Source organism: Equus quagga, chromosome 2 (assembly GCF_021613505.1).
Source record: "Equus quagga isolate Etosha38 chromosome 2, UCLA_HA_Equagga_1.0, whole genome shotgun sequence".
In the NCBI taxonomy this organism is placed as follows: domain Eukaryota; kingdom Metazoa; phylum Chordata; class Mammalia; order Perissodactyla; family Equidae; genus Equus; species Equus quagga.
In genome coordinates this window covers 80,109,241-80,131,834 of record NC_060268.1, presented here as the reverse complement: position 1 = coordinate 80,131,834, position 22,594 = coordinate 80,109,241, and the positions used below count along the sequence as shown (strand labels likewise).

At 38.6% G+C, this 22,594-nt stretch overlaps 1 protein-coding gene across 2 annotated transcripts in view; it reads left to right on the top strand.

The window, feature by feature from the left end:
* The window catches only part of ASB7 (ankyrin repeat and SOCS box containing 7), a 51,431-nt gene extending 29,609 nt beyond the window's left edge, over positions 1 to 21,822 (top strand). For both annotated transcript variants that reach the window (XM_046654260.1, XM_046654258.1), the window contains exons 5-6: positions 1,107 to 1,712; positions 18,472 to 21,822. In XM_046654260.1, coding sequence (XP_046510216.1) covers positions 1,107 to 1,712; positions 18,472 to 18,611 — 746 coding nt within the window. In that variant the 3' untranslated portion in view covers positions 18,612 to 21,822. The remainder of the gene's footprint in view (positions 1 to 1,106; positions 1,713 to 18,471) is intronic.
* The last annotated feature ends 772 nt before the right edge of the window (positions 21,823 to 22,594 follow it).

Sequence of the window (22,594 nt, the reverse complement as noted above, 5' to 3'; positions counted from 1 at the left end):
CAAATGTTTAATCATACAGCTTTGGAAATTTTTTTGTTTGCTTGACAAACACTTTGAGTTTTTCTCTTTAATGAGCAAACAAAAACTTAAGGGTGACTTTTATAAGAAGAAAGCGTTTTAATCCTGGGTAGTTAGATCTGACCAATTTATGTTCACTTGGACTTGCTGGCCTCCAGGAAGTGACCGACATAGTATGGGGGAGCAGTTCTTGCCCCTGTTCTGCCCGCTCCACAGGAAGGCCAGTGGGGTGAGAGCCATGCAGAGCTGACCCTGGACTTCAGGGAAGATCTGGGGCAAGTGACAAAAGTTTGTGACTTGAGTCACTAGCAGATAATCCTTGTAGTTTCTTTTTTGTTTTAACATTTTTTTTCCCAGAAATCAGTCAATTTAGGAGACTGTTTTGGAACTGTTTTAGAAAATATTATTTATACAGTGCTGAGGTTTCTCCCAATTTTTCACACGAAGTGCTGTTTAATTCTTACAAAGTCCAAAGTTCTTGTAAAACTAAGAATTTGAAATAGACTTTTATCTTATGGAAACATGATTTATCCAGATCACTTAACATATATCTTACATGCTTTGCAATTTTTACAGACCACAGAAAAATTTTTTTTTTTACCTAATACATCCTAAAACAACACAGTCTGCCAGACCACAGTACATCCGTAATTTAGAACAGCAGATGTTGCTACACATGCTTCTCCTTAAGACCAAGAAGAAGCACAAGAGAAAATAAAACAAAAAGTTAAAACAGAACAGAAACATGAAACAAGACAGAGATGAAGGAGTTGAGTAGCCAAAAGCAGTTGGTTAAATCAGCAAAGAGAGGGGATGTGGTGACCTGAACTCTGTTTTGTATACATCTTTGAAACATTTTGTAAGTCCTTCTCATTCTATTAACCCAGGTTTGATACCTTTCTCTTAGAATTTATTTTCCATTAAAACTATACTTCAATTAAACTGAGAAAAGAAGTAGTTGATGTTCATTATAATGTTTAATAGTTTCACATTTTATATGAGAATTGGCTAAAATGTGCTCTGCCGTGGTCGAGTTTGTTGTTTTGTCTTAGAGTCTGCTAATGTTTTCATTTTGATTTTAACTCTAGCTGATCCCACAGTTAAGGACTTAATCGGAGGCTTCACTGCTCTTCATTATGCGGCCATGCACGGCCGGGCCCGGATCGCACGCTTGATGTTAGAATCTGAATACAGGAGTGACATCATTAATGCAAAAAGCAATGATGGCTGGACTCCCCTCCATGTGGCTGCTCACTACGGTAGGGACTCATTTGTCCGACTCCTACTAGAGTTCAAGGCTGAGGTCGACCCACTGAGTGATAAAGGTACAACGCCACTTCAGCTCGCCATTATCCGAGAGAGATCAAGCTGTGTGAAAATCCTCCTGGACCACAATGCCAACATCGACATTCAGAACGGTTTCCTGTTGCGATATGCTGTGATCAAAAGCAACCACTCTTATTGCCGAATGTTCCTTCAGAGAGGAGCAGACACAAACTTGGGTCGCTTAGAAGATGGACAGACTCCTTTACATTTGTCTGCCCTTAGGGATGATGTGCTCTGTGCACGGATGTTATATAATTATGGAGCGGACACGAACACACGGAACTATGAAGGGCAGACCCCATTGGCTGTTTCAATAAGTATTTCTGGAAGTAGTCGACCGTGTTTGGATTTCTTACAAGAAGTCACAAGTATGTAATTTAATTATTACTATTTCACTTTTTAAAAAAATTTGCATCTTCTGAGGAGCTTAAGGTATTTTTACAACTTAAAATGACCAGGCATTAATGATTCCTATTAGCCCTGCTTGGTAAATAATACCTCATTCATCTGAAATAAAAAGAAAGCTCTATTTCACAAGATTTCACAAAAATTTAATTGTGTTACTAAAAGTCATATGGGTAGATAGTCATGGTGAGAGAAGAAACGGAGGAAAGGACAGAGAGAAGAGATTTTTAAAATTAACAAAGATCTTTGTTAGGGAAAGGCAGTTTTTACTGGTCATAAACACTGTCTTCCCAGGCTTTCATGGACTTCAGATTGAAGGGTTAGAAGGAGAATTTTTGATTTTCGATTCCATAGCTGTGGAAGTACCTAGAATTAGTGCTTTATTGCTGGGCTGTTCATGTTTTATTGTTGCTTTTCTGCTTTATTACATGTGAACCCACATGAAATGAAACAGCAGTCTTATTTATTTCAATATCCTAGTAATGCAGCTTAAGGATGCTAGAAATTGTAAGAAAAGATTTGCTATCAGGGGAAAATTTGGTGCCACTGTCCCTGGCCCACACGGCTTCCATTGTATCTGACCTGTTTTTGTGTGGGCACTTTGTTTTTAAAGCCTGGAAGTGTCTGGCCCACCTTGTTTAGTGGTACACATGTTCTGTTGGTTTTCTGATGGGGTTATTAGTTTGTGTGGATAGCCACGCTCTCTTGTGAGGCTTCCTTACAACAAGTTGAGTGTATGTTTCAGAGCTTAACATCCAACATGAAGCTAAAGTCTATAAACAAAATCTTTGCTTTTGCTGTCTGCTGCACTTTGTAATAAATTCCCTTTTCCTCACCCGATTTTTACCTTTCAGTCATTATTATGGAAGAAGAATACATTCTGGGTACCAGGTACTGGGGGCTAAGGAGTTTACTTGGTCTGCTTGTAAATAATCTACTCTCCCCCTTGGAACTGAACTTGGGAGTAGAAATCTTATGAGGAAATGAAGTGTAATTTGAATTTTGTGTATTCATAAGAAAAGATGAAATCATTACCACTAAGTATATTTATACTAAAGCATAAAAAGAAATCACACTGAGGGTCTCACTCATGCATGCTGCCCAACAGAACTTTCTGTGATGATGGAAATGGTCTCTCTGTATATCCAGTATGGGAGCCACTAGCCCCAGGTGGCTGTTGAGCACTGGTTATGTGGCTCGTGTTACTGAGGAAGTGAACTTTTAATTTTATTTCATTGTATTAATTTAAATTTAAGTGTCCAAAAGTGCCTAGTGGCTCTCGTGTTCTGCAGCACAGATCTCCCTGCCTTGGGAGAGGTGTTTTGGGCTTTGTAGTAGGTGGTCTCTTACAAACAGCTTTTGAGGCGCACTCACATACCCTAAGATGGAGATGTGTCTGTGCTGGTTCCTCACCAGCGTACTCTGACTCTTCAGGTCCAGGACGCATTTCGGGAAAAGATTGTAGTGAAATTTCAAATGCTGATTCTCTCAGCAAATTTTCTAGCAGTCTTCATTTATAGACTGTTAGGGGTGCTGGTGTTGCAAAAGATAAGGTTACTCTTGAAGTTAGGATTCTATCATGGTATGTAGCCTATAAAGTATATCTTAATAAATTCTAAAGATCTTTTTTGTTGTTGCAATTGTTGTTGCTTTAACTTCTATCCTAGAGACTCTTGGTTAAATTAGTACGGCTGCCTTCAGGAAGGCATGTTACGGACATAAATGCCCCAGTCCCTTTTGTTAAATATTTGCTCAGTGGTTAACGGCATAGACTAGAGGTAGACTACCTGGGCTCCAGCCCTAACCCTATCACTTGTTAGCTGTGACCTTGGGCGGGGTACCTACCTGCTGTGTGCCTCAATGTCCTCATCTTAAAATCAGGAATAATTTTATCTGTCTTATAGGCTTGTTGTGAGGATTAAATGAGCTAATATATAGTGCATATAAAACAGTGCCTGGCACATTTTAAGTGCTGTATGTGTTCTTTAAAATAACGTAATTAAATGAGGGTGGGTGAACAGCAAGGGCTGATTTCCTACCAACAGAGTGAATCCCTGAGATTCTTATTTTACCCTAGCCTCAGATTTTCAACTCTGTTGACTGTTGTATAGTCTGTATATGGAGACCCACAGCCAGGGGAGTGGAGGAGCTGCCCCTGTGTCCCCAGCCCCCAGAGCTACTGAGTTCCATCACAGAGAGTTGCTGGAGAGCAAGATGTTGAGTTAAAAGAGATTCACATGGACCTTTAAAGTTAAGAGCAGATGGAAAGAGTGGCACAGATCGTCTCTTTGTGTTGGAGTTCTCCACTGCATGTAGAGTGGAGCCATGCACCTAGTAGGCCCTCAGTAAGTGTGGGTTGGCTGATTGCATCCATAAAAGATGCTGGTTGAACAGACTTGTATGTTTTTCAGAAGTGAAGGACCATCTGTCTTTTGAAGGCAGCGATTATCTTTTGTCTTCAGATGCCTCAACATAATTCATTACTTCTTGACTCTCTAGTGGTGTTTCCTGCCAAAAGCAAATTAAGTGTTTCTGTTTCACCTGTGCATATATATTAGATTTTTCTTTTCCTAGTGAGTAATTAGGTGCTAGAAGGACCAACTGTAGCTGATGCCCTTTGGGGCTCTCTCCTGAGCTCTCTCTCAGGAAAACCAAAGTGAAAGAAGGTTGGGTAGTTCAGGGAGCAGCCTTAAATCAAATCTGTGAGCTCCTCCAGCCTTTGACACTACCATACACCAGAGCTCCAGGCACCGAGCTGTTGGCTTCTAATCTGAGAACTCAGACTCCTGAGGTGTAAGGACAGGAGAAGTGCCAGATAGTGGTCTTTATTCAGGGCCACTTTACTATTCATTGCACCATTTTTGACTAGAAGCAGGTTATTTAAATTGGAAGAGCTCAAGACAATCATAATCCTGGAATCTAGAAGCTACTGTAGCTTTTTAAAAATGTTGCCATAAAAGCTCTGATATACACTGTATAAAAACAAAGCAGATCAAATGGCTTAGTTATGAGATAGTATCTACTGGTACCTTGTTGATCATGAATAGAGGGAGAAGCCACGAAGAGCTGTCGTTACTCTCACCCACAGCCAAACTTCCAGAAATCTCTGCCTTTTAGAATGGCTGGAACTCAACATGGTCTCCTTCAGAAAGCCAGTCAAGTGAAGGAGCAGCTTCTTTGTGCCCTGGAACAATAAACACAGCTAAGAAGAGCCAAAGATCATACCTGAAGAATGAAGATCATCTTGCAGAAGGAAAGATGTTTCCTGGTTAGCTAGAGAAGCCAATTTTTGTTCTTTCACTTGAAAGAAAAATAAGAGAGAGTGGCACAAATAAGTGAAAGGGACAACAGCAGAGGGAACAGTGATATGACTGATGACAGGTAGAAATGGTACTGACGACAGACGGTAGCAGACATTCTGATGGAGGTCCATTGAGGGCCGAGGGCCCTGGATCGGGAGGTAAACCACCCCTTGCACCAGGACCAGGACTTGGGCGAGGCAAATGAGGTGCCCAGGGCACAAGATTTAAGGAGACTCTTGTTCTCAGGGTCGTGTAAATGCATGCAGTTAATTAAAGTAGAATAACTTGTACATAGCCTATGCACAAACACCATATGGAGCTAAGAGGATAACGAAAGCTCTGGCATATGGGAATGGGCTAGAATTATCTAGCCAAACAGAGCAGAAGATTGTAGTAATGTTTCCCCAATTCAAAAAAGAAAATGAACATTTATGCACAAGAGAAGGGCAAGCCCAAGAAAACGTTGTTAAAAGAGGTACAGTATTAAAATTGCTAGGAAGACTATTCTGTAAGTAAAGTTTGCCCTGAGGATATGGTTAAATAATAATACAAGAGTTCCCATTTCTCTGCATCATCTCCAACACTTGTTATTTCTTGTCTTTTTTAATTATAGCCATTTCGATGGGTATGAAGTGATATCTCATTGTGGTTTTGATTTGCATTTCCCTAATAATTAGTAATGTTGAACATCTTTTCATGTGTCTGTTAGCCATCTGTATATCTTCTTTGGAAAAAAAAAGACTGTTCAGATCCTCTGCCCATTTTTTGATCAGGTTTTTTGTTTTTTTTAATTGCTCAGTTGTATGAGTGCTTTACATATTTTGGATCTTAACCCCTTATCAATATATGATTTGCAAATGTCTTCTCCCAATTGTTAGGTTGTCTTTTCTTTTTGTTGATGGTTTCCTTTGTCAGGCAGAAGCTTTTTAGTTTGATGTAGTCCCATTTGTTTATTTTTTCTTTTGCTTCCCATGCCTGAGGAGACATATTCAAAAAGATACTGCTAAGACTGATGTCCTAGAGCATATTTGTTCCACTTTTTCTTCTAGGAGTTTTATGGCTTCAGGTCCTACATTCAAGTCTTTAATCCATTTTGAGTTAATTTTTGTGCGTGGTGTTCTACTTTCATTCTTTTGCGTGTGGCTGTCCAGTTTTCACAGCACTGTTTATTGAAGAGACTTTCCTTTCTCCTTTGTATGTTCTTGGCTCCTTTGCCAAAGATTAGCTGTCCATAGATGTGTGGTTCTATTTCTGGGCTCTCACTTGTGTTCCATTGATTTGTGTGTCTGTTTTTCTGCCAGTACCATGCTGTTTTGATAGCTACAGTAGCTTTGTAGTATATTTTGAAATCAGGGACTGTGATTCCTCCAGGTTTGTTCTTTTTTCTGAGGATTTCTTTGGCTGTTCAGAGTCTTTTGTTGTTCTACATAAATTTTAGGCTTCTTTGTTCCATTTCCATGAAAAATGTAATTGGAATTTTAATAGGGATTGTAATGAATCTGTAGATTGCTTTAGGTAATATGGACATTTTAACTATGTTAATTCTTCTAATTCATGAGCATAGAATATCTTTCTATCTCTTTGTCTCATCTTCTTTTTCTTCCAACAGTGTCTTATAGTTTTCAGTGTAGAGGTCTTTCACCTCCTTAGTAAAATTTATTCCTAGGTATTTTATTCTTTTTGTTGCGATTGTAAATGGGATTGTATTCTTGATTTCTCTTTCTGCTAGTTTGTTGTTAGTGTATAGAAATGGAATTGATTTTTAAATGTTGATTTTCTACTCTGCAATTTTGCTGTATTCATTTGTTATTTCGAGTAGTTTTTTGGTAGATTCTTTAGGATTTTCTCTATATAAAATCATGTCATCTGCAAATAGTGACAGTTTTACTTTTTCCTTTCCAATTTGAATGCCTTTTATTTCTTTTTCTTGCCTAATTGCTCTGGCTAGGACCTCCAATACTATATTTTATAAGAGTGGCAAGAGTGTATATTGGTGCAGCCACTATGGAAAACAGTATGGAAATTCCTCAAAAAATTAAAAATAGAACTACCATATGATCCAACAATTTCACTTCTGGGTATTTTTCCAAAGAACATGAAAACACTAATTTGAAAAGATATATGCACCCTTATGTTCGTTGCAGCATTATTCATGATAGCCAAGACTTGGAAACAACCTAAGTGCCCATTGATGGACAAATGGATGAAGGAGGTGTGGACGAATGGAATACTACTCAGCCATAAAAAAGATGAAATCTTGCCATTTGTGACAACGTGGATGGACCTTTAGGGTATTACTGAGTGAAATAAGTCAGACAGAGAAAGACAAATACCATATGGTTTCACTCATACGTGGAAGATAAACAAATACATACATACAGAGAACAGATTGGTGGTTACCAGGGGGGAAGAGCAGGTGGAGGGGTGAAAGGGATAAAGGGATGCATGTATACAGTAAGGGATGGCAACTAGACTTTTGCAGGGGAACACAATGTAGTCTATACAGAAGGTGAAATATAAGATGTACACCTGAAAAAAGAATAGAGCTCACCCTGAAGAATCAGATTGTAATCTAGTGCTCTTTTTCTCTTAACATCTCCCTGCCCAACAATGCAAACTCCTCTAGTCAATGTATGAAAGAAAGAGTCATTCAGAATCTGAAATCTTTTAAGAAATGGAGAAATTCCATGAGAAAGCTGAACCTCACGCAGTGACTATCAAGAATTTTTAATCTTAAGGTGACAAAAAAGATGGGATTATACTCATCTGCATGCCTGGAATTTTGTTCAGGGAGAAGTAGTGAAGACCTTAACCCACTTCTGAATGTCAAGCACAGATTATGCGTGCGGTGGGTAAGGACTTTCTTCAGCCAGCCACCTCTGCAGGAGAAGGGGAAGGACTGAAAAGAGCTGGCACCTACAGTTCCTTGTGCAAATGGTGTGGAAATTGGAGGAAAGTTTTAGAGAGCACAGTCAAGTCAGTAGAGATAGCAGTAGATGCAATGGCTCCCAGCTAGAGAATGTCTCTTGAAAGGAGGCAGCTTCCATGTTTGATTGGCTAGATTATTTGTAGAAAAGGTGCCACGTTGTGCTGCCTGCCTAGGAAATCATTTAAGTGTCAGGCTTTGCCCTTCGTGTAGAAGAGGGAAATATATGAAAGACAAAGTGGAATCAAAGACTTGTACAAGCAGCAATGTCCGGGGCTGTTGGAGGGATAAGCTTGTCACCTGTCCCTCCATTTGCTGGTGGCATCCTCACTGTACTCACTGTTGTGGAAACTCTCTCTGCAGAGTTGCTGTTTCATTAGGGCATTAGATAGGCCAGATTTTCCTATTACCAGCTAATATTTTCATTAGTTTTAACATAGCAGTCATAGTTATTTTAAATTGCCTGTCTGATAATTCCAACATCTCTTTTCTCTTATGACTGTTTTTTGGTTTTTTTTTTTTTGCCTTTTAGCATAGTTTGTAATTTTTTATTGAAGCCAGACATGATGTATCGGGTAATAGGAACTGAGGTAAATAGACCTTTAATGTCAGGTTTTATGTTAATCTGGCTGGAGTGGGGTCATGTGTCATGTTTGCTGTAGCTGTAAGTGCCGGAGGCTTCAGACTCCTCCAGTTTCCTTGGTTTTGCCCCCCCTCTCAACTTTAGGCTTCCCTCAGCACTCCTCCTCAGAAAGAGTCTGCATCTTACAGCTCTTTCAGCTATAATCCACCGTTGTCACCTGATGTCACACTGGAGCCCTGTTGGTGTGGTGGGGAGGCATCGGGGAGGCCAGCGGTCTCTAATCTTCTGATTAGATCTCAATCTTTCAGTGGGCCTGTGTCTCTGGGGTGTGACCTTCATAAGTGTTTCTTGGCTTTGCTCATTCATCCCCCATACCCCTTGAGATAGAAAGACTAAGGGGGTTCGAATCAGAGAAGTGTTCATTCTCCAGGTGGGATAAGACTCTGGTAAAGTTTTTTTCCCTTGGAGAACAGGCCTTTGTTGTGAAGAAGTTTCTGGGTTTATACCATAATGGCTATTCTTACCTTCCGCCGTCCAGGGCTGTGAGGGGATCTTTATTGACTCTTCACTGTGAGAACCTGGTGGGGTTCCTGAAAGTAACACTCAGATTGTGTGGGGTCTTCCTAAGACTGTGGCCATCACTCTCAGGCTAGTCCACACACAGCCTTTGGCAGTTCGTCCAAATTGCTATTTAAGTGTTGCTACCAGTTTGTGGCTCCAGCGGCTTCTGCTCCAGGTACACAGATCTCAGCTGTGACTCTCTGGGTTTGTTTCTCTCTCCAGATTTTGTGATGGAGCTTTGCCCAAGATAAGTTATTGATTTTGAGTTTGTTCAGCTTTTTCTTCTCGTAAGGATGAGAGTGATGACTTCCAAGATCTTTACATGTTGGAGCAGAAACCAGCTCCATTTTTACTTGAATGTGAGAAATATCCTATCCAAGGTCCCTTGGGCTGGGTAGTGTTTTGCCCACCGGAATTTAGAGGCACACATCTCCCAAACAGCATACCGAAGATCTCTCAGCTGTGCCTGTGGCGGAGGTGCTGTTACATCAGCCACATCTGTGATGGAGAGAGCAGCTGATAGGCTCTTGACCCAGTGTCTGACTTGCCTAATAAATGTGGGCAGTCTGCTTAGCCTCCCCCTGCCCCATGAATCTCAGTTTCCTCCTCTGAAAAATGGGGGTATTAGACCATAGGCCCTGGGGTCCCTCCCATTTTAAAATTCTTACCAGTATCCACTCTTAAAGGGGATGATTTCCTGCTGCTTGTGATTTGATGTGATTTTTTTGATTTGCGTGGAACAGTGATTTTCATAGGGTGAACTCTTGGGGGGTCCTCAAGACTGTTTTAGGTGCCCATGAGGTCGAAACTAACTTCCTAACAATGCTAAGATGTTATTTGCCTTTTTCACTGCTCTGACATTTGCACTGATGGTGTAAGAGCAGTGGTGGGTAAAACTGCTGGGGCTTCAGCATTGATCAAGTCGACCCCGAGGGTACTAGTCATCACTAATCGTCGTGTTCTTCACCACCTGGCAGTCTCAGTGAAGGGTGTTCCAGTTCCATTTAGGAACGTCATTGATGATGTAGTAAAATTAATTTGGTTAAATCTTAATCCCTTTGAGTGTATACCTTTTTAATATTCTCCAGGATGGAAATTGAGAATATTTTTACTGCATACTGAAGTGCTATGATTGTATTGAGGAAAAGCACTTCTGTGATTTGTTTGAGCTGAACCAGCAGCTTTTTTCTTGGAACACCATTTTTACCCGAAAGATTGACTGACAGCCAAACTATAGCTATTTAGTCTTGGATATTTGGCAGACGTTTTCTTGAAGATGCGTAAAGTTTACTTGTCACCTTAAGGAAAACAACTGACAGTATTTACGGCAAGTTATAAAAATGGAGCTTTCAAGTGAAAATCAGAATTTTGAAAAGCTTGTATTTGCCACTTTGACATTGATGGTTTCCCAATATGTAAAGACTTTTTTGAGACCAGTGGAGATATTAACAAAAGTGACTTTTTGATATCATATAATGAAATGAGTCAACATTTGGAAGATCTGCATAACCTAATGAATCAATGACTAATGCATGTTACAAAATCATTCATGAGTAAAAGATCCGTTCAAAGGGCAAGATAGACCAATGAATTTTGATGTGAAAGAGTACAAAAAGTTCATTGGTTTGGTTTCAGATTTCATGGTGCAACCAACCTTTAAAAAACACCACTTGTCGAGTTTTGATGGAGTATCAGAGAAGATCCATGATTATCTAAAAAGGCTATTAAAAGATTCCTTCCTTTTCCAAGTACAAATGTGAGTGAGCTGGATTTTCTTCAGCTACTTCAATCAAGACAGCATGTTAAAACAGATGGAATGCAGTAGCAGATCCATGAATCCAACCGTCTTCAATGAAGCCAGACCTTAAGAGATTTGCAAAAATGTAAAATGGTGCCACTCTTCTCATGAAATCTTTTTTGTTTTGGAAAGCAGTGCTTTTATTTCATAAAAATTTATTTCAATTGATAATGAATTTATTAGTTATTTTTAAATGAATCAATAAATATTTTTTTAATTTCTGAATTTCCATTTCTAAATATAGTAAATATAGATAGATATAACCTACGTAAACTTCTTTGAGGTCCTCTAATTTTAAGAGGTCCTAAGGCTAAAAAGTTGAGACCTAGTGATGGACAACTGCTACATTCAAATTTTTAAGGACACCCTATTAGCCTTGATTCACGAAATTCTAAAATCTCTAACATATTTCTGTTTGCAGTTACAATGTGTGGATAAAACGAAATGTTTTAAATTACTGCTTGCCATATGCCAACATATTTACTACTTGAAATCTGTAGAGATAAATGATTCCTGAAGTGTATCTATGAAATTGTGGTTCTATCAGATGCTATAGGGGGAAAACAGATTCATTATTCAAATCATTTAGGACCCTGGATTCTAGATCCCAGTTTCAGAGATGCATCATGCACAGTAGCATATCAGAGGTTCCAAGACATCCTTGAGTAAATTAACCATTTAACTTTGTACAGTAGTTAAAAAGCATACTTTTACACAGCATCTTTTATTCCTGTGGTGTGCTCTGGTATAGATTATTCTTAAGGCAGAGAACATGCTAGTTGGGTTTGTGTTTAATATCCAAAGGAGTCTGAGTAGACGTAGTGAACTTTGTTACTAGTAGATGCTTTACAAAGACTTGAAGCAACCACTAGGTATGTTCAGTGGTGTGTAAAAGGCAGGACTGGGTTGTATTTTGATTTATATTTTTCAGGGAATTAAATGGCTCATATTTCTAAGAGAAAAAGATTAGGTAAATGGGAATTGAGTTGGGTGAACTGTTTTCTGGGAGACTTAATCTGTAAGTACTTAAGTTTGTTGGTTTCTAGCACATCAATCACAGGTGTTTAAGAATACTGTTTTTGAATCGTTGCAGTAACCTGAAATATGTTTCTGTTTAAATTGCAGTAATAGTCAAGGACTGTGTTTTAGTTGCAGAAGTTAAACTTTAAACAAAGTTTCAAACTTTAAAAAAGTAAGAATACAAATCGTGACTCCTTTTTTTTAATTTTAAGAAAATGAAATTTAGGCTGTGGCTTTCTCAGCTAAATCCAGCACAGCGACAAGGATGTGAGCAGATGATCACATCAAACAACATCTCTATGGCAGCTGCCTCTTCTCCTGTGTTCTTCTCAAATGCTTCTTTAATCAGTTTCTTTGGTTTTTCTTTGTAGGATGACTTGGCCAAAACAGTGTTACCTAGTGTAACTCTTTGGAGAAGTAATTTGTGTAACACATTTAACTGAGGCTATTTTCGATTATTGTTTTTTTCTAATTGAGGATTTTGCCAGACATCTACGTTGTAGTCTTATCAGGTTTTTCAGTCCCAGTTATTAAAATCACTTTAGAAATAAATAGTGTGCAGTTCTGTGTCAAATTACATCACATTTTAAGGTTGTTTGATATAGAAAATATTACTTTATTCTGTACTTTTTTCGTCGTATTTTGAATTACTTTCTATTTTTAGTGTAGGCTTCTAGAGATTTCTTGTTATTTGTTAGGAAGCAGTATATGATTTTGTTTGGCTTAGTGCAAGTGGAAAATCTAAGTCAAAGCTCATTTGCCTGTGAAAAAATGTAACCAATGGATAAATGTGATCAAGGCTGATATTGTATACCTTTGGATTCTAAGAGTTAAGTTGGAGTAGCCTTTTTTTTTTTTTGATAAAGATTGGCACCTGAGCTAACAACTGTTGCCAACCTTCTTTTTTTTTCTTTCTGCTTTTTCTCCCCAAATCCCCCCAGTATATAGTTGTATATTTTAGTTGTGGGTCCTCCTAGTTGTAGTACGTGGGACGCAACCTCAACGTGGCCTGATGAGTGGTGCCATGTCCGCGCCCAGGATCCGAACCAGAGAAACCCTGGGCCGCCATAGTGGAGCACGCAAACTTAACCACTCGGCCACAGGGCCGGCCCCGCCTTTTATTTTATATACCATAATTTTTATTCTAAGGTGAGCTAGAAACTGTCTTTGTTCTATAAAGTAATATTTGTTTAACACATTCCATGCTCAGTCCCTGTGAAGGGAATTCAGAGGCAAGAGCAAAGGGATTAACTCTTTTTATGGTAGAATTTTAGAATGGGGAGCTGAGATAAAACAAAGAGGTATTGGGAGGCCAGTCCAGATGTTGACCTAAGATGAGAAGTGCTCAAAGGAACAAGTCAGATTGCATAAGGCAATTCAGAGGAGGCTAAATCTTCCTTTTTGCTTCTTGACCCCCTCCCCTCCACCTCCAGTCTCTCCCCCTCTCTCCTCCAAAGGAAAACCTGGAACTTTGCTTTGCTTTCATTTTGTTCACTTTGATTATGTAAAAATGTTTTGCTTCTCTGTCTACCTTTACAAATACTTTATCCAAATAAATACGTTTCGTTTATCATAAATGCAGTAATCCAATGGCAAAATGAGGTGATTTCAGATATTTAATTTTCTAAGTTATGATGCTGCCCTGCTTTTGTACTTTATACAAGACCAGACCCTTCAAAAGCTGATTTCCTATTTTATACCAGCCCAATTATTACTAATGATGGGCTTCTTTACCAAATGGAAAGACTCATAACCCTTTGAACTACTCTGTAATTCCGTTGTAGTTCATTAGTATGAATGCCTTGTAGTGTTTCTGCATCCCCCAAAGTCCTTATAATTCCTTAAATTACACTCTCTAGTGAGGTGTCCCCACGTCTCCTCTGTTACAGTCCCATGAACAAGGCACTTGTTACTTAACGGGGCAGGAGTGATTTTCTAAGACATCTAGCAAAAGTTGTGTGCATGTGTGTTGACTTTTTGCTTTCATTCCCTTTAGTCTCTTGCTCTGCCTTTTCCTTTGCCATTGCATCCTCCTCTTCCCTTGCCCCTTTGATCTTTGGGACAGTGCATTTTTAGTACATAGTAGGTGCTCAGTAAATACTTCTGAGTGATGTGTTGACAAGAAAATAAGTACTTCTTTTTCAGTATTAATCTTCTATTCCTAAAATGATATTCCTGGAAAAATAGCTCCTTAGTCTTAGAAATAACAGTAATTACAATGACTATTCCTTGTTACTCTATTATTTAGCCCATTTTTCACTCAGTGCCGCTACATGGCAAGATGAGTTAATATCTGTATATTTGTGGAGCAGTAGTATAATGAATGACATTCCTTACTTCATCACTACAAATCTTTTTCTACAGTTATTGAAGTTCTCACATTTCTGCTTGATTCAGGTCATGCAGTGATTTCCAGAATATGATTTCCATCAATTTGGCCAGGACTCTTTTCCAGTAATGGATTACCAGTTTCTCCTTTACTGTTAGGCTGTCAACTAGTTTTCTTACTATCTTAACACCAGAAAGATGGAGACTTCTTCAGCTTCCAAGAAGAAGCTCTCTACTTTTCTTGGAAGGAGAAGTAAACATTATCCTTAAAGTTATTTAAAAATTACTATTTTAACATTTATTTACCAAATACTTATATAGCTCTTACTATGTGCCAGGTACTATTCTAAACACTTTACTGAAATTAACTCTTTTTATGCTTGGAAAGCCTATGATGTAGGTGTTGTTATCTTCAGTTCATAGATAAGGAAACTGAGGCAGGAGACTTAAGTAGCTTCCCCAGGGTCACACAGCTTCTAAGTGGTGGGGCCGGGATGGGAGTCAAACCCAGGCAGGCTGGCTCCAGGGTTGAAGCTTTAACCACTGTGATATCCCTCTACCATTAAGGGTCTTTCTGCAGACGGGAATTACAGTGTCAAGAAATCTTTGAACGATCAGTTGCTCCCACAATATTAAAAGATTGCACACTGCTTAAGGAGAAGAAAAATTGGTAGCAAATTGAGTAAAACTTTCCCATATTTATAGGCATGAAAAGTGCATTTTTCCCTGGAAAGGCCCATACAGAGATGACTTATGAGGATGGTAGTATTTCTGTAGTTGTGTCCCTTGAATGAAAGTTGTTAGCTCATCTTTGCCCTCTTGCATTTTATCATAGACAACGAGGAGAGCCAGTGACACTTCCAATATTCTGGCTGGGGAATCTTCTTAAGCAGATCATTAAGGCTTTTCCTAGTTTCCACATTACTGCAGGTGACAGTGGTGCCAAATTTGCCACCACTAATAAAAGGTTCCCCTTTCCTCCAGCTTCTAGTAACATTTTAAAAACTTTCCTTTAAGCCCTGACCAAGAGCCTCTTCAAAGCCCTTCCCATCAAGCTGGTCCCAATGACAAAGCCACATATTTTAGATTTTTTTTGATGGCAACACCCTACTTCCAGGTCCCATAATCTCACTCGGTTATCTAATGCTGCAAAACTTAGTGGCTTAAAGTGTTGATAGTCAGTTATTTTCTGTGCTTCAGGCAGTGTCATCTGGAGTCACTGGACTGGGGCCTCTCTACTTTCAAAATGGTTCACTCAGATAGCTGGCAAGTTAGTCCTGGCAGTTGGCTGGGAGGCCAGCCAGGACTATTGGGCAGTGTCCTCACTTCCTTTTTATAGACTGCTTGGACTTCTTTGTGGCATGATGGTAGCTGTGTTCCAAGAGTGAATGTCCCAAGAACCAGGCGAAAGTCGTATCACCTTTTATGACTTAGCAGTCATATAACATCATTTCCATCATAGTCACAAGGTCATCCAGTTTCAAGCAGAGGGAAGCTAGGCTCCATCTCTTAATGATGGGAGTATCCAGTCACATTGTAAAAAGGAGCATGAGGCGTAGGCCGTATTGTGGCCGTTTTTGGAGAGTGCATTCTGCCGCAAAAAAAATCCCCATTATGTAACCTTTTGTCTCAATCCTTCTTCTTTCCTTAGCTAAGCAAATTCCAATAATTTAGTTTTTCTACTTTGTTGGAGGATATGTTTTGATTTAGGTATGCATGTATACTTACATATGTCAACTTTATCCTTATCTGTTTTTTGCCTGAACACATCATGGTTATTCTTTTTATTAATATTATACTTGAAAAGAAGCTGCCATCTATTAGGAAAGTCAAATTCTTTACTTTAAAAAAAGATTCACGTGTAATTCATATTCTGGTTTTTGCATTTGCAGATCAAATACTATAAGCGTTTATTGAAAATGACGGTGATAATTTATTCTCTTCCTAATGGTAGCCCATGAATGGTGATGAAAAATAATTCAAAACAGGTTAGAAAATGATTTGCTGTTGACATGGATGTGTTTTGCAGTGAGTCGACTGTTTCATACTTTAAAGACAAGCCTATTAAATATTCATTCGTTCAACTAGTATTTGTTGAGTATTGTGTTAGGCATTGGACTTACATTGGCAGCCAGATGTGGTCCTGCCTTCATGGAACATGTCGTATAGTGAGGAAGATGGGCATGGGTAGGTAATCACCAAATAGATGTAAAATCACAACCTTGTTTAGTGCTATAGTGGAAAGGAGCTCTGAGTATCTGATGGAAACCTGACCTCATCTCCCCTAATGAAGCGCCCCTTTAGCAGAGATCTGGAAGATGGAGAAAACATAGTCTTGCTGAGAGACACAAGAGTGTGTGTGTCACAGCCATGCACAGATCCTTGTACAGACGTCTGTAGATACACATACATGCCCCTAGTTTACAGACGTTTCTAGGAAAGCAGTAGCTTCTGCCGTGCTTCTGTTAAGAGACCATATATTAACTCTTGGACAGCACGTGTTCATATGTGTTTTACAGAACTGAGGTCTGAGTTTTAAGGAACCTTTTTCATTTGTGAAGAATTACTTAATTTTGAATAATGGTGATCACTACAAACAAGTACAATTCAAGTAAGGGATGAAGTACTAAGTATAGCAGTGGTTCTCCATGGCCTAGAGACCTTTGGAGTTCCTTGAGACCCTTTCAGGGTATCTGAGGTCAAAATGATTTTCATAATAATACTAAGACATTGTTTGTCTTTTTCACATTCCTTCTTTCATGAGTGTAAGTGGACTTTTCCAAAGACTAGATGATGTCATTTCATCACAGCAGATTGAATGCAGAAGCAAATATGAGAATTCAGCTACCATCTATTATGCCAGACCTTTAAAAGCTTTACAAGAATGTGAAAGAATGCCATTCTTCTTACTATTTTTGGAAAATCCTGTTATTTTCATAACAGTGTTATTTATGTTAACATGTAATGGGTTTTTATTTTTAAATGAACTAAGTATTTCTAAAATTTCTAACTTCTGATATAGTAATTATTGATATAATCCACATAAACAGAAGTTCTTTTGGGTCCTTAATAATTTTTAAAAGTGTAAAGAGGTTTTGAGACCAAGAAGTTTGAGAACCGCTGAAGTATGGCATTTTACTTGACTTTGAACATGTTACTTAATCTCTCTGAGATGTAAGGAGTCTGTAAAATGGGGATAATGATCAAAGTACTTCCCTCATAAAAGGATTAAATGAGTTAGTATATGTCAAGAGCTTATAAGAATACATGGCACAGAGTAAGCATTCAACATACGTTATCTTTTATTATTATTACCATTTAATATGAAAGCAGAACTTAATGTGAATCCAAACACTACCGGGGCACCATTGCTTAGGACTTTTCCTTGTGTTTGTGGTCATCTGTATTGTTTTGGGAAAGTATTCAAAAGTGAAAGAAATTGGATTTTGTGATATGTCTTTTTGAGTTGGGATATAGCAGAGGTTATTGTCAGATAGATGGCCAGGGTTTGAGGTTTAAAGAGACAGACTCAGAATAGCTTGGGCTTCTTTTTTCACCCCTTCCCCTGCCCTCCATCTGCACCTCATCCTGACAGCCAGTATTCTGCCTTGTCTAGAATCTGGGTGAACAGGTGCAGATGTCGTTTGGGAAAGTTCTCCAGAGATCGTGTCCTGTGTCTAGGTTCCAGTGTCCTACCCAGTGAACTGAAAGGAGGAGCCACGTTAGAGAACATCTCGTTCAGTCCCCTCACTTTTCAGGTGGAAAGACTGAGGCCCAGAGGAATGATTTGCTCGCACAGGTTCTCCAGGCCTAGGTTCAGAGGCCTAGCCAGGATGAGAACCAGCATTCTGATTTGTAGTGGAAAGACTAGCAGGCTTAGAATCAGAACTGGTTTTAGTCCTGGTCTAAAAAACCTTAATTAGTCATCTGACATTGAGCAGTTTACGTAAATCCCTGATACTTAGTGTCCTTTTTTGTAAAATGGAGGTGAAAATATCAACCATCCCAGAGTTGTGAAGAGGGTTAATTGAGACATCACATGAAGGTACCCAAAACGCATCCTCTTAGTAGGAGTCTCTCTAATCCTTTGTGTGTAAAGTCCATAGAGAGACACTTCCCAGTGAAATAAACATTTCTTTTCAGAACCTAAAAGCCCACCTTCAGTATTGTGCTTTGTAACCTTTTCTTTTTTCTGTCTTTTTAGGACAACCCAGAAACTTGCAGGACCTGTGCCGAATTAAAATTCGACAGTGTATAGGCCTTCAAAACCTAAAGCTACTTGATGAACTACCAATTGCCAAGGTCATGAAAGACTACTTAAAACACAAATTTGATGATATCTGATATACACGGAACTGTGAGCAAGATTAGGAGTTATATTCCAGATACTTAAAAGGCTTTTTGCCTTGCACAAAGTATATCCTATGCAATTTCTGATTTGCTCTGAAGTCAGAAAGCAGGTATACACTTTTAGGTTTTTTTGTTTGTTTGTTTGGTTTTCATTGTAGGGGAGGGATTTTTTTATATATATAAACACACACACCACATGCTTGAAGGTCTTAATTTGGTTTCTTGGTCCAAGTTTAAGAGGTCCAAGCTTTGTATACAATATTGCATTTACAAAAATTGTTTTTCAAAAATGACACGAGCAGTTTCGGAGTGGAGAATTTACCCTTTCCAAATTTATGGTTTCATCGGTGTGCACGATACTATAAACCAACAGAGCACTTGTTAGAGTTCGGAGGCACAGTTTCACCCAGAGGGGGTCCTGGGTTCTACTGGAAAATGCCCTAAGAAATTTTTTTAAAGTAGTGCTGTCGCCTCAGTCATTTTTAATGAGTACAAATTGGCTGTTTCAAACTGTTGTTTTCCTAATTAACGTACCTTTCAGATGACATAAATCCAGTACCTCTGCTTTCCTGTTGGTGTGCTCTTGTTTTTAACTTATTTTTTTAACAACTGTAGTACACTACCCAGAGACATTGGGTCTCAACTTCTGTCTCTAGTTGAATTGTGCTTTTAAAAAAATTAATGGGAAAGAAAATAACTTTATAAAGCCAGTGTATTCTGTTTTTAAAACAGTGCCTCCAGTGCAATACTCCTTCTGGTGTATTTTATCCATTATTTCACTTGATGTTCCTCATTCTACAGCCGGCTTTGACATGCTCATGAGAACAGCAACAGCCACTTTCATTTTAATTGCACAACCTTAGTATGTCAGTTGCAATTTCCATTTTAAGCTTTGTCTTTTACTTCACTTTAAGCAGAAAATTTCGTATTCTGGTGGTATAGTATTCCCTAAAAATAGCCCAAAATATTGTTAAACCATTTGGCTTTAATGGTTAAATAATTTGAGGCGGTTTCATGGTGTTCTTTTCTTCCAGTTTAAAAAAAATTTCTAAAGGGTAAAATTTCTAATGGGTGCACATTTGTACGTCTGGTTAATTCCTAATATGCTAATTAAACATTTTCTATCTATTTTACGGTTATACACAGTAAAGCTCTTTGGGACAGTTATTTTATTTTCTGGGTTGATTGGGCATATGTTTGCAGTGTAAACATGGATATGATAAAGTGTCAACAATGGAAAAGGTTCCAGAGGCATCAGGGATCGATGATGATGCCCTTGGAGATGTGTTCTGTGCTTGATTTGTCATCATAGTAGTTTCAGAAGAACCTTTTCAATATCCTAGTATTGTTCTTAGTGCTTTGGGAAATTTCAAAATATTTACACCCTGGTAATAAACTTGTTATCAGAAGTTTACAAGATGAAGGGCTTCTCTTGTCTGAATTTCTAGTTTTCAGTCATTAGGTATAAAACTTTCACCTGAAAAATATAAATAAGCAGAATTAGGAGTCTACTCTGGCTTTCCCTTTTCTCAGAGCGAGCAGTGATATTTTCTCGATCACAAAGTTTGTTCTCTTGGCTGCAGAGTAGCTATGGCATCGGAGTATCTGATCTGCTTGTGCCTGGGCAGTGCACATGTTTCTGAAGAACGGGGAGCTTCAGAAAAAGGATGATTTGGGAGATCGCTGATGGGGTACATGGACTCTTTTGCAGGGAGCCAGTGAGAGTGTGGCCAGTTTGTAACCATCCCAAAACTGTAACTGGAGTCTGATGGATAGAAATGGGTGGTCTTTTTCCCCATAAAAATACCTCCAAAAAGTTATCTTCAAGGAGAGTCCCTTGTGAAGATAGGAGCTATGCTGTGTTCTCATTCTTTAAACCCATACCCAGGTCAGAGCTAAGACACATGAGCAGCATCAGGGACATGGCATGGCCAGAAATGAATTGTGTTACTTCTCCCTAAAACCCGAGGCCTAGGGAGACAAGGAGATGGGAGGGGCCCCGGGGTCCTGCACTCTGAGCAGTAATATTAATGTTCTGTTCACACAGGGCTTATTTCCTCATATGTGTGCATTAATTTATTCAGTTACTAGAATGATTTTCTTTCCCAAACCATTCAAAGGTTTCCAAACTAAGTTAGCCACTGAGTTTGAGTCAGGGAATTCCAAGTAAAAAGATCAGATTAAGGTAAATTCTTTGTTCTGTATTGCTGCTGTGACTTCAGAAAAAAATTATGAGAGCTCTTCCTGGAATTGAAATTTCTATTTAATGAAGAAGTATATAATTCCATTATTTATTCTTTGAGGTTTGATTTATCTGGAAGCTTAAAAAAGATTTTTTTGTTGTTAATAAAATCCCAATCACATATCATTTAACAATAACTAAAATGTCTCGAAGTTGGTAACGGATGGAAAATAGGTCCACATTTGCATTTGGTTGGAGAGAAGCATTCTGTGGTCCCATAATGAGTAGAGAGAACAAGTATTTTCGGAAAATCAACTGCTTGGTTTTCCAGAATCTTGACTGAAATGTTCAGAATAGTATCAAATTCATCACTGATCCTTCTATGTTTCTTTTGAAATTTATTATTTAAGCCTATTACTGAACCTTTATAAAAATATATTTGGCAAGTACACCAAAGAAACCAGCTCATAAACGACTATGATCATTAATGAACTGCAAACCTCATCTTTTGGAAATGGAAGAATTTTTTTTGTGTGTAAATATTTGTGTTTATAAATGTACAGCAGAGTAAGAGTGTTTTTTAGATTATTTAATTCTCATATTTCTAAACTATTTACTACAGAATAATCCACGCTTGTTAGTTTGGAGGACTTGACTGTTTTGTTTTTTAATTCATTATCAGTCATGCTTGGAACAGCATTTCCGCTAGAGAATTCACTGTTCTGCCAGTAGCAAGAGTACACATCTGGAGCATGAGGGAGTCTAGTGTGATTTGTCAGATGCACACCCTAAGAGACAAGAATGTGTAGTTTAATTACCAGAGTGGACCATACACAAATTGAGATTCTAACTTTCCTGCAGAATTGCTCTTTAGCCCAGAATGTGATTGGGATGAGGCCCTTTGCCCACAAATTTAGCTTTCATGTAACTCCTAGTGTGTTATATCATAATGTATTTTGTTCTTCCTTTGTAATGTAAGTTTTGCTTTGGGTCAATTTGAATTAAAAAAAAACTTAAATCTGGTTTAAAACATACTGGAATTGTGTTTTATTTCTAGTCTGCCTTAACTTTTTAATATTTCCAGCTATTTGGTGAAAAGAAACAAAAATCTGTCATTCACTCATCAGCATTTTGGATAATTGGGAATTGTGTAAGAGTGTGAAACAGAGATCAGTACCATTTTAGATCAGATAAGGCAATTCTTACCCCCCCCCCCCCAATGCATTCTGCAAATACCAACTAACAAAAGACCTAGACTATTGCGTCCTTGAGTGTGCTGATCCAGCACTGAGCCTTCTGGGCCCTATTCACCTCTGCCTCATGCCTGCCACACGTTGACTGAGGACAGAGTTTGGACCACAGCATTTCTAAGTACAGAACAGTAAATGCCATTAAAACAATGAATTTGAGGTAGTTTATTAGCCTGCAGCAGGTAGAAGTGAAATAACTTTGATTTCACTCTTCTGTATAACATAAGCAGAGCTCGATTCAGGAGAAACCTCAAACTAATATGAATGGTGGTGTGCTAAGGAAAAGGGAGGACAGACGATTTAGCACCCCACGCAGAAATTCTCTGTTTCTCAACTGTAACCTTGTTGCAGACTTGTCCAAGGCCAAGAATGGGACATTTGAAACTATTCCTAATGATCAGCAGGGGAGTTCAGATGTGAAAAATAGCTGTGTTGCTTGGAAATCTTGAGGTCATTCCTTTTCCAATATGATGTAAGTAGTATATTGTTTTTTCAGCTGAAAGACAGTTTACAAAAATGGCTTACTAGCTATTGATAAAACAGAT